Raw genomic sequence first — 12,476 nt, 5'->3', positions numbered from 1 at the left:
TTACAGAGTTCCACAGTGTTTTAACAGGACCATGTTTCCTTAGTGTGATATATATGTACACATATATATCATGGAGATATGGCTTCTGTTCTATTATGTGAATTCTGGAGGGGTTTTATTTTCACCGACAAAGAGAACAAAAGGCTCAATTCTCATCTCTCAGAGGACAGTACAGAACCTGAAGGGACGGTAGAGCCCTTTGTCCAACCCCCTCACCTTACCGCAGTATAATGGACTTCCTTGTTTTCTGTTAACTTACACTTTTGAATTTTTGAGAACTGGCTCTCAAAGCCTACAGTGGAAATCAAGGTGCTCCAGTAATTAACAGACTTAAGCAAAAACCTAAACAGAACTATTGCATCTTCAGAAACAAATACAAAATAAAATGACTTAAGATGAGTTAAAATCACTCCTTTGCAATCTGGCTCATGATATAAAGATGGCAAATTAGCAAAGTTCCCCTCATAGAGGGTAGCAAATTTTCTTTGAGGAACATAAAGAACTTTCTTCCTTGGTACAACTGACCAGCCAAATAACTGTAAATTTCTATTCAAATTTACACCCTCGTTTTGTAAAACCAATGACTATGCCAGAAGCATACCTCCAATGCTCCATCTGGGCACAGCCACCCATCGGCATGCTGTGCCTCATGTTTCATTTTTATATTTTTTAATGGAGTGAAGAAAACAAAACAGCATACTGATGATGGAGTACACTTGGAATGAAACCACCCTCCCAGCCAGAGCCCAGAGCTAAGACTTGGCCTGTGTACACTGGACATCATTGCATGTGATGACTCGGGAGAGGTTTCCTTCCCCCTGGGGATTGATTCTGCCCTCCCACAGTCCCATGGGTTTGATGTGAATGAGGACATCCAGGCTTCAGGGCCCATATGAGTTAAAACCCATCACCACCATACAATGCAGAGTCACTTAAAGTCAGCTAATGAGCTTCACTAGCTTCCCCTAATTATGTACGTTACATCCTTTATGGATCTGCTCTACCTACCTGGGGCACGACATCTGGAGTGGTAGTTTCTGCACACAAGGTATTAATTGACGAAGACCATGCACAATTTTGCTTGCACAGGTAAAAGGACGGGTGTGGGGGCAGGGTAGGGGTAGGAAGAAGGTGCTCTCCAAAAAGTTCAGTATAAGAGAAACTTGCCTCCATATTTATAGCTTGTCCTAAAATTTTCCAAGTCCTTGGCTTTCACACCTGACCCTGAAATTATCTCTGGACAAGAATCCACCTAGCTTCAGCTCAACTTGCCAAAGGTCGGGTGGATAACAGTTGAAAAAACAAACCAGTGCCTCCACCGCAACCTGCACAGACAAGACGGTGTCAGCTTAGGATCTGCCATCTTGTGCCCCATAGACGTCATCTTTCCCTGTTACTATGCAATGGGTGTTTCTGGTGACTGGAAAAGAATAGTCCCATGGCACAGAGTTCAACGGTCTTTTTACTCCTCAGAAAGGTCATCAGGGGAAGGTGCTGAGTACGTTCCTTCTGGCCAACAGTCGCTGGGTTTTTCCTAAGGAGGAACTGATGCCAACTGATCCCAATGGTGTGTCGTTGTTCATCCCATACTGTGGCTTATAATAAATCTTCTTTCTCTCTGTTTTTAATCTCCCATAGATAAAGGCTTCCCAGATTGAACACAAGTATTCCTTTTCTTTCCATACACAGGCTTAAGTCATCCAAAACCAATAAGAACAGTAATAATAATAAATAAATAGAAGTGAATCCATAGAAACTCCCAGTGTCTGTACAGCAGAAATGACAAAGTTTAAGTCAAATATTTGTTTTCCCTTTTTTTCATCCACATCAAAGGCAGGAATACAACAAGGCATTGTTAGTTGTGGTGGGCAAACTGGAGTGTCTGCTGATATAACAAATTAGGTTTGTTAAGGCCTTTGTCTATGCAGAGTTAATAGTAATGCAGAAGCCGGATTTGATTAGAAAGAAAGGGCAGCAGGGAAGAGAAAAAAAAAAAAAAAAAAAAAAAGAAGGAAACGAAACCTGGGGACCAAACCAAGGGAGATGGAAAGAGAGAAAGAGATAATGCCAAAAAAGAAGTCAAGACTGTGTCTACGGTTGCTTCTCTCCGAAAGCGTCTCGGTGGTCTTTGTTGTTGATACTGTCAGAGCGAAGAACAGCATTTTGATGGCATCCAGCGGCAGGTGAAAGACGTCATCCTCTTGGCCCATCTGAGGTGGGGCATCGGGAGGGGCGGGTCTGGGAGAGAGGGCCCTAGCCTAGAATATCCAGGTAGACGGGAGAGGCCTTGGCCAAGTTCTGGAGCAGCGTGTGGATCCCCTTGATGTTCTTCCTCATGTGGGGCTCTCGTTGCCAGCACCCCAGCATCAGCTCGTACACCTCCTGGGGGCACGTTCGAGGTCTCTGCAGGACTCGGCCCTGCGTGATGCACTCGATCACCTGCATGGAGATGGAGATGGGCAGAGCTGATAAAATACATGTCAGGACGAAGCGGAGCACAGAGAGGGCTGTTTTAAAGACAGCCACTCAGTGTTTTGTTCTGCTTTTATTTTTTCCAGAAGGAAGAGAGCAGTTACTATGGTGGGTTTATATCATGGTTAATCTGATTTATAGCCATTACTCAAGCTACTCTGACTTCATGAAACCAGTGGAGAAACCATTCATCTGTATGGAAGACTCCCAAACTTCAAACTGGGATTCCCATGCATTCCAGTTTTCAGTTTTACTGGCCTGTGGCTGAACCCAAAACACTTCTGTCTTAACTGACCGGCAAGAGAGCCCCAGGCTCTAGAAATGAGTGGTCATTTTGGATAATGGAATTGGATGAAAGACACAAATGGGTCTGAAACCTACGTGAGATGCCTGACTAAGAAGTTGTGCCTCAAATACAGACGCATTTGCAAAGGGAGTAGAATAGGAAGACAAAACGATTGCATTTTTCACTGGATGTTTAATGTTCTAGTGGGAGATGGAAAAAAGAACCATGAAACCTTATTGGAACAATACGAAAACCCTACCTGGACAAACAGGTGCCGGGATGCTCCATCTGTGGTTAATCTATTAGATTAGCAGCACCAAGTAATTCCTTAGTCCCCTCGCAGGGCAATCACAGACGTGTAGTCAACACTGCTTTTCTTTCTCTAAACTCTTATATTTAGAGAGTGACTACGCTTTGGCCATGAAATTTAGGTACGGGGCAGGTCATCTGGGGAATGCCGCTTCCAACAAAGCCACAGATGACCATGTCCAGACTTCCAGCCTGAGAGAAATCACTCAGTCATCAGATGCCCCTTGGCCCTCAGCCCATGGAGGTCTTGGACCCCGATCCCCCTGCACACCTCGTTGTTCGATAGCTGGTACCAGGGCTGTTTGCCGTACGTGAAGATCTCCCATAACACGACCCCCAGGCTCCAGACGTCACTCTCCGTGGTGAACTTCCTGTACATGATGCTCTCGGGAGGCATCCAGCGAATGGGCAGCATCGTGTGACCACCAACCTGGCAGGAAAGAGACAAATGGGGAGGCGTCAGTCAACCCCGAAGCCACGTTCCCACCATCGAGTATGGGGGCATTTTCTCCCTCCTTTGTTTGCATGAATTACTTTTAATGGCTTATGAACCTCTATGTGAAATATAATTTCTTTATACTCTCATACCTCAGAGACAGAGGGCAAAAAGATGGTCAAAATGTTCTTTCACATTATTTGCAATTCTCTCCTTCTCAAAACTAGACAGGAACAGAGATGGTGATGGGGTGGATGTTCCTCTTGTATAAAATACACACACATCCATACTTTATGGTATGAGGAGGACGCACTCTTCTAATTAATAAGATTACTTTGACCAGGATAACAAATGGGGGGGAGGGTGTCTGCATCCAAAATGGCCTGCCAAATGTCCCTAACTCCTTAGCAGAGCCAGAGCTCCCTTAACGCTGTAAGTATCCTGTGTGGGCAGTGCTGATTCGAACATCCTCCCCACAGTCCAGCAGTGAGCAGGGCAGGAATTATTATTCCCATTTCACAGATGAGGCCACTGAGGCTCAAGCTACTATGAATACAAAAAGCCCAGTCTTTGGACTCCAAGCTCAGGATTTTCCTCTACTACAGGGCACCTCCGCTTAGCCTATTTACATAAATAAGTAAATAAATAAGTGAAAGTTAAAATAAAAACATTCATTTAGTAAAAGCATTGAGGCTGGGGCATCTGATGAGAATAACATTCACACAGGCAAAGAGAAGATTGCTTTACAAAGGAGGCTAGCTTACAATTTCCGACCACATGGAGAAGACGGAAGAATTTCATTTTCAGGTTTGCAGCCCATCCGTGCTGTTTAATTTTAGAACCACGGAGAGACTTCTGTGCAGTAGCCCTGTGCAAAGGCTGGTAGGTGCCATCCCCCAGGCTGGTAAAACCCAAGCATTAACAGCCCAAACAGCAGGTGGGCTTGTAAAGCAGCAGGAATTAGGCCTCAACTACAACTCTCAGCCCTGAGTTCCTAGACCGAATGTCACATAGAGTTTCTGCCCAATTATAATTCTCAGTATCCACCTCTGACTCATTAAAGGAAGGAGATGGACTAACAGGGTCTGGGACATGCTCGCCCACTGCAGGGCCCGAGGAGCTGGGAGTGTCAGAAACATCTAATATGCTTGGTGGTTTCAAAGAATGCTCTTAGCAGGGGCATTAACTTGCTGGCTCAGGGTTGAGGGTCCTCACATCTTTACTATTGTGCTTTCAATAAACCAAAAGCTCATAAAGGCTAAGCAGAGGCTAGATGGCTTCAACCAGCTTTCAATTTCCTAGCTCATCTCTTACTTAGCAATAGTGGGGAGGGCCTGTTTGGTGAGCTCCGATTTCTCATACGGACCTGCTTGAAAATCCCGGGAGGCAGTGAGGTGACAAAGGACCAGGACTGATTGTCCAGAAGCCACCTGGTAACCCAGGCACTAACCAGTCAGGAGAACTCTGGTTGTAAATGCCACTGCAGCTGTGATACCCTCTCTGGCTGGCACAATGAATCTCCACTCAGCTCACAACCCTGGGAGAGGATAAATCTGCTTATCCACAAGGGGAACCGTATTAGTGTTGATTAGGTTGGAATCCTTTGATTGAGTGTTTCCATGGAGATGTGACTCAATCAGCTGTGAGTGAAGTGTTTGCTTGGATTGTTTCCATGGAGACATGGACCCTGCCCATTCAGGGTGGGTCTTGATTTTTTAATCACTGGAGCCCTTAAAGGCGCTCACAAACAGAAGGACCTCAGAACAGCTGAATGTGACGTTTTGGAGAGGGGCTGAGAGACACGTTTTGGAGAAGGCTGCTGAAAGCAGACTTTTGCTGACACTTTGGGGAAGCTAGCCCAGTGTTTGCTCTGGAGAAGCTAAGAGAGGAAAAAATGCCCCAGGAGCAACATTTTGAAGGGAGCACAGGAGCTGAGAGAGGAGCTGGAACACAACCTGGGATCAGCAGATGCCAGCCACATGCCTTCCCAGCTAACAGAGGTTTTCCAGATGCCATTGACCTAACTTCTGTGAAGGTATACTCATGTTGATGCCTTAGCTTGGACACTTTTATGGCCTTAAGACTAACTGTGTAACCAAATAAAGCCCCCTTTATAAAAGCCAATCCATTTCTGGTATTTTGCATAACGGCAGCATTAGCAAACCAGAACAGGGATTCAAAGGACTCCCAGTGCCAGGATGGTGGGACTTAACCAGGTACTGGCTGCCCACACCCCAACACCAGGAGGACTTAGTGGTGGAGCCACGTGTGGATGGGTAGTTCTTCTCCACGGAGCTGGGAACACACTCTCCATGGGTCAGCACCGCACCTCTGTCCACGTGCCAGGAAAGGGCTGGGCAATTTGACACCCATGTTTTTAAAGACTGTTACCTTCTGGAATAAAATGTTCCCAGTTTCCTGCCATTCTCTGAACTCCTGTTTGGAAAGCTCTTTACAGTTTACAAAGCATTTATGTGCAACCCTATCTAGTCTCATGAACACACCAAGAAGGACCCAGAACACATGGCAGCATCTATGCCTGTCTGCAGATAATGAAATTGCTCCTGGAGTTGAGGGACTCTGCCTGAGGTCACGATTCCAGGAAGGGGGACAGATAGAACTGAGGTCTAAGTGTTTCAAGAGACCATTTTCATCCATGTAGCCAGCATTTACTGGGTACCTACTGTTTGCATTGCTCTGCTTAGCTGCCGTGGGAAAATAGAGAAGACAAAAGCAAAAGAAAAAGACTCACGTCCCTAAGAAGTGCATCCTTACTTTGCCCATTCTAACCTTTCTCCTACCCTACAAAAAAAGAGCCCATATAATCATTATGCATCGCAAAATATTACCCCCTGATGGGCAAAGTGACTTATACAAGTGCAGCCTCTACAACCAAAGCCATGATTTTCTGTTTCCTCATTGTGCTGTCAGAGCTACATTATTTGAATTTTTGTGAAAGTGAAATATCTTGGACGACAAAAGGATCAGTCTGCCGATCTTTCTGTTGGAAGTATAGGACCTAAGAGGGACGTTCTCCTTGGGCATAGAATGGATTACTTATTCTAGAGAGCCTTTATGCCAGAGCTATTTATAAATTAGACACCTAGAATTTTACAGAATTTCTGAAAGAGAAAAGGCTTAAAAGGGTAGGCAACTACCCTCTTCCAGGGCTGTGAGCTGGGTGGAGAGGTTTTGGTGCAGTGTTACATGGTGTGAAAGGTCTCTGCCCAGTCTCAGGTTCCTAGTGAAAAAGAAGAAATTATTTCCTTTATGGAAATACTGAAATTAGAATCCAGATTTATGATCAATATATAGTTGGTCTGTGGGGAGAACAGGGAGACTAGGATACTGTGAGCCAAGGTGGTACTCTTTTGGACACCAGTCTCTCGAAATGTTAAGAGATTGTTCCCCCAAAATGTTGCTAGGTCAAAGATGTAAAATATATGATGACTTCTAATTCTTCCCACTTCTTGGAGATTCATAATGCACAGAGACTTATTAAAGTGTGTGAGGAGACTGGGGCTGGAAAGAACTGAATTAACTTTGCTTAACTTAGTATACTGTGTGTGTGTGTGTGTGTGTGTGTGTGTGTGTGTGGTGTTGAACGAGAGAGAGAGATCTCCTAGAACCACAGAGCTGAAAACCACCTTGGGATGGGTAAACCTGACTTAACCAGCCTTTCCACATCAACTTGTGCATTCACAGCTGCAGGGCAGTGGATGACATCCAGGGGATGACTTTAGAAACTCTGGGTTCCAGTGCACACTTGGCTGTTTCCAAGTTGGGTAACCTCAACTAATTGCCAAGCCTCTCTATGCTGTAATTTCTCCAACTATAAAATGTGGGTAACAATATTTATTTCCCAGGGTTGTCATGTGGTAAATAGTCAGGCAGTAATAGTTGTGAAAGTGCTCTATAAATTTTAATGCATGAAACACTTTCAAGGTACAGCTTTCTTTTCTGTAACATTTCCTACCCTATTCCCTCAATGGGAAATGGCCATTCTGGATATATTAATGAGAAGAGTCAACACATATGACCCTCGCTTGCCACTGACAAGTCCTCTGGTAGCTCCTTTGGTTGGGTCATCTTCTCCACTGTATTGCGAATGGCCAACTTTAGGCCAAAGCAAAAGCTCCTGTTTCCTTTAAAGGAGGAAAAAAAAAAAGATTCAAATTTTGATTTACGTGTTTTCCCATCTGATCATTTATTTTATGCCTGCAATCTCTATGGGACAGATTTTTCACTTTAATTCTCTCAAAAATCCCCTCTGGGATCTCACACATGCTGTTATAAATAATGCTTTCCTTGTTCTGATGTCAAATGGATGAGTGGTGGGAGAATCTAATAGAAGTTCAGATAGGGTTCACAAGTTTGCTAAACCCGTTCAGAACATTTCTGAATATTTCTTTTGCAGCCCTTTCCCAGGATTTTGGAGCTTGTTACAGAAGTAGACCAAAAAAAAAAAAAAAAAGTCACCATTGTTACAAATTACTGTCACATTCCAATGAGAGTCATTTGATGGTTTTTGGACCGCACAAAATCATATACTGTGCTGCAACAAATACAATGAGACATTTGTTTTTCATTGTTCTACTTGGCAGCTTGCCCTCACACCCTTGCTTAAATATTTTGGGGATGGAATGTGATCCAAAGGGTTCAGTAAGACATTGAGAGTCAGGATTTCTGCTTTTGACTGCCCAATATGCCACGGTGCCAAAAGAGGCCCTTCAGTCATCAAGTTGGGTCAGGCCACATGCTCTTTTCCAAACACATCAGAATTGATACAAGACGCGGAAATGCAGCTAGCTGGGGAGTTGACTCAGACTTGCAAACCCTTTTTCCTTAAACCAAGAGACTTGGGTTCTAGTTCTTTCTGGGTTATAAGCTAGCTTGTGCAAGTCACCTTAGCTCTGGCTTATCTCCTTATAGGTAAAATATGAAGGGTCAGACCAGCAATTAGTTCCTTCTAGCACAAAATTCTGTGGTTCTGCCATCACCCACCCCCTCTGCTGCCACCAGTCATCCATCATACACTCAATAACCCATGTTGACAAAGCATTTTTATGCAGTTCTTTCATTAGAACCCAACAGTTACCCTCTGGGGTAGTCATTGGTTTACCAACATATTACAAATAATGACCCCAAAGTCCAGAGAGTTTAAGTATTTTACCTAAAGCCACACACAGAACACATCCCCCCTCTCCTGCCTCCGACTGGACATCTTGTGCTCATTCTGGTGGCTTACTCTGCATTTCTGTCCTCTCCTGTCTCCAACCCATGCCCTGCGTTCAGCCAGCAAGCCTACTTGTGGCTCCTCACCCAGGCCAAACTTGACCCTTTCTAATGACTTCTGAAAGGTCTCCTAAAGGCAAGTTCAAGTTCCACCGTCTGCTCAAGGACTGTTTTAAGCCCCAGAAAGCCTGGTGCCCGTAGTACAGCTCTGGTTACCTGGCAGGCCCTCCTTTCTTTTGCTAATGGATCAAACACTTGGAGAAGGGTGGATGCCAATGAATCATGCCTGGCAGGGGATGAGTGGCTGTTGGTAAACACACCATGTCTTAGAAGCAGCTTCTTGTGACAGCTGATACTTGGGGAGGAACTCTTAATTGTGTTCTCTCAGAGATCAGAGTTCACTACCTTCCAATCCATCCTCCAATAATGTCTCTAAACTCTTGACAGATCCCAACCAAGCCTTAGGCTAGGTGGATGGAAACAGTCTTGACTATTGGATGCTACAAATGAAATGAAGGGTGAAATTCATCACTTCTTAAATGCAACCAGAAATATTGGGGTTCACCCAGCATAGAAGAGCTCCTTAAAATGTATAGGAAACCCCATTCATCAGGTCACCAACTGTACACTGGCAGGGAGCACGTCCGTGTGCCGACCTTGTTCATCAATCTGGGAAGGAAGTCTAGGAAGACTTCATAATTCATAATATGAAGGTGTATTGCTCGAAAGATGGTAAATAATATCCGGTATCCTCTGAGGCTGGTGAAAAAAGAGAGAGACTAAAGGAGGAAGTTAAACCATGAAACAAAGGATGGGTAGGCCATGAGGACTGCTAATAATTGTAACTTAGTTAAATCAGTGAAGCTAAACAGAACAATGCCCAAGGCCCATGGCCAAAAAGAAATTCCATGGTGTCTAAAATAAATCAAGTGACAGAAAATAATGGATTCCGTATTTAAAAGATATCAAGAAAAGAACTGTTCTTTTAGCTCTTAATGTGTATTCCATGACACCTAATAATTTTGACAGTGATCGGTATGGGAGGACCTGGTTTTAAAAACAAAACAAAAAAATGGGTTTCAGCTAAAATGCTTGGAGCCTGATAGTTCTTTAAAGCTACCTGTTTGAAAGGTATTTCAGGACAAAAAATTCCAGAGAAAATGCTAAAAGGCCCTTGTTGAAACTGTCTAGCACCAGATATCAATGACATTATTATTTTTAAAATCAAAGCATAGACATCTAATTAGTTCTACTAATAATATTTATTTCTTACCCAAGAAATTCAGAACGTACAATCTTTGGTCTATAGGTTGTAAATTGTGAACGTTTCCTCGTAGCTTAGCAGACAATATGGTTTTGTCTCTAACACTGGGAAACCAGGATTTGGGGAAATTAAGGAACTTGGTGAACAAGGGTAAATATGAATTGGCAACCAACAGTATTTAAGCCAGGTCTCTATTCTTCCACCATTCATGCTGTGAGTCAGGATCGTTCCTGTTTTTTGCAGATATACCATGCATCTTTATCCCTGGTATAAGTTAATGAGAAATCCTCAAGACATTTTCCAGGTGCACAGGGAGATAAGAGAGGTGACCCGCTCATTTCTCCTCAGTTCTCCTCCTCCCGCTGAGCTTCTCCTAACATGTGCCAACCATCTCCCTCATGCTGTCCATCTCTTCTCTTCTCCTACTTGCCTCCATTCTTCTGAGAGTTCCCCACTCACAGCCCATTTCCTACTTCCCTCTTCCTTCAACTCTCCTCTCAAATCTCACTTGTTCAGTCCCATACCAAACACAAAATGATGCATTTAGTCTTGTCCGATTCTTCTTTCCCCAAATGAAGACTCCAGGACTCGCTCCCACTCTATGGTGAAGCCTGGGCTCCCTTCTAAGTTATTGGGTGGCACGAGGGTAGCCAGAAACCTTTGTACAGACCCAAAGCAAAGGCCTGGCTGCCTTTGCAACCGCTGGTGATTTAAAGGTGAGTAACGCTAATCTGGGATCTTCTAAACCGAGCTAGCAAAGACCAATGATGCCTGGGAGGCCACTTTTCAGCTTGTGGTATTTACTCATTGAGTGAGCGATCAGTTGTTTGGAAGCCAAACATTTTGCTCCCTTAGAAACATGCAGGCCAAAGGGCAAACTCCATTATGAGACAATTAGTTGTCAGAGGCTTTTGGCAGCATTAAATATTGAAGGGGCTCCTGGACCTTCTCATCACACCCTCCTCCCTATTACTTTGTTTCCACAGTTTCTCCTGATCTGTTCCTTAAAAATTCATGAAAGCTGTAAACTTTAAGGAATGGCTGGACCTCACTTATTTATTATGTGTTGCATCTATAATATGAGGTTAAAAAGGGAGAGAGAAATAATTTACACACAATCTTCAGTCTTCCCCTTGGAGAACCTGGAAGCACAGTGGTCAGGCTATGGCGGGATAGTGGCCACATTCAGGAAGACGGAACTCTCCTATTATAAAGAGTGATGGGTGCTTCAGGGCTGTGTGGCTCCTGCACCAGGGCCATCCTTCATGGGAAGGAACTCAGCCCTTTAAGCTTTGCTGCATGTGCCTAGAGGATCTCTCCCTGAGAACTGATTATTGCTATGCCATGGACTAGCCTAAAAAACCTTTCATTGTCTTTTATCATTTACAGCAGCAACAAACAGGGTTATGATGGTAACTTCAATGCCAAGGATTTTGGGACGAATCAAAGAACTGGTGTGCTGGGCCTTATTCCCAACAAAATTTCATAATTAAATCACATGTTCTTGTGGTTAAATTCCTATCCTGCCAGAACCAGGTGAATGAGCACTGGTTTTGAAGGGAAAGGCTTTGGAGTTATTGTCACCATCTCCCTACACTTGCATTCCAGGTGAGCAGATAAGGCAAACTCCAGGCAAAGTTTCCATGGAGAATTCATCTCATCCTTATTGTATTATGAAATAATAATACAAATAATGCAACAGCTACAACAATGAAATCCCATGTTCATATAGCACTTTTTTCTTTTTTATGGTATTTTGACATCTACTCACTCTACAATATTGCACCTACCTCAAAGGATTGATATGAATAAAACTCTTAAAAGAAGTTAGACTCAAAAGTCATATGAGATGCCATCATATGACGCCATTCATATGACATTCTTGAAAAGGCAAAACTACAGAAAACAATAGAAAACCTCTGGTTGCCCAGGTGGGAGTGGGGGTGAGCTTGATTCAAGGGGGAAGGAGAGAATTTTGGGAAGGGTGCAAGTGCTCTGTAACTTCATTGTGGTGGCAGTTACATGACTATCAAAATTCATAGAACTGCGCACAAAAAGAGAATGAATTTACTACATGTATATTGCACCTCAATGAATCTGACTTTATCATAAAGAAATGACACTCATAGCACAATGCCTGGCACGTAGTAAAGGGGTGACGGCATCGATTGAATCATGCCCCCCACAAAGACATGTTCAAATTCCAACCTCCAGTCCTGTGGAGGTGAGCCCATTTATAACTAGGATCTTTGAAGATGTTGTTACTTAAGATGAGGCCAAACTGAATCAGGGTGGGCCTTAATCCAGTGTGACTGGAGTCCTTATCAGCAGGGGAAATTTGGACATATTAGGAGGAGACAGACAGAGAGACAGCCATTGACCGAGGCAGAGACTGAGTCATAGTTTGCAGGCCAGACACCACCAGAATGCTGGAGACTTCAGAAAAAGCACGGCCCTGCTTGATTTTGGACTTG

At 43.8% G+C, this 12,476-nt stretch overlaps 1 protein-coding gene across 1 annotated transcript in view; it reads right to left on the bottom strand.

The window, feature by feature from the left end:
- Positions 1–2,038: 2,038 nt before the first annotated feature.
- The window catches only part of NTRK2 (neurotrophic receptor tyrosine kinase 2), a 365,369-nt gene continuing 354,931 nt past the window's right edge, over positions 2,039–12,476 (bottom strand). The window contains exons 16-17 of the mRNA XM_037797551.1: positions 3,339–3,497; positions 2,039–2,439 (exon numbers count right to left, since the gene is read on the bottom strand). Coding sequence (XP_037653479.1) covers positions 2,254–2,439; positions 3,339–3,497 — 345 coding nt within the window. The 3' untranslated portion in view covers positions 2,039–2,253. The remainder of the gene's footprint in view (positions 2,440–3,338; positions 3,498–12,476) is intronic.

Source organism: Choloepus didactylus, chromosome 10, assembly GCF_015220235.1.
Source record: "Choloepus didactylus isolate mChoDid1 chromosome 10, mChoDid1.pri, whole genome shotgun sequence".
Lineage (NCBI taxonomy): Eukaryota > Metazoa > Chordata > Mammalia > Pilosa > Megalonychidae > Choloepus > Choloepus didactylus.
This window is presented reverse-complemented; position numbering and strand designations above follow the sequence as displayed.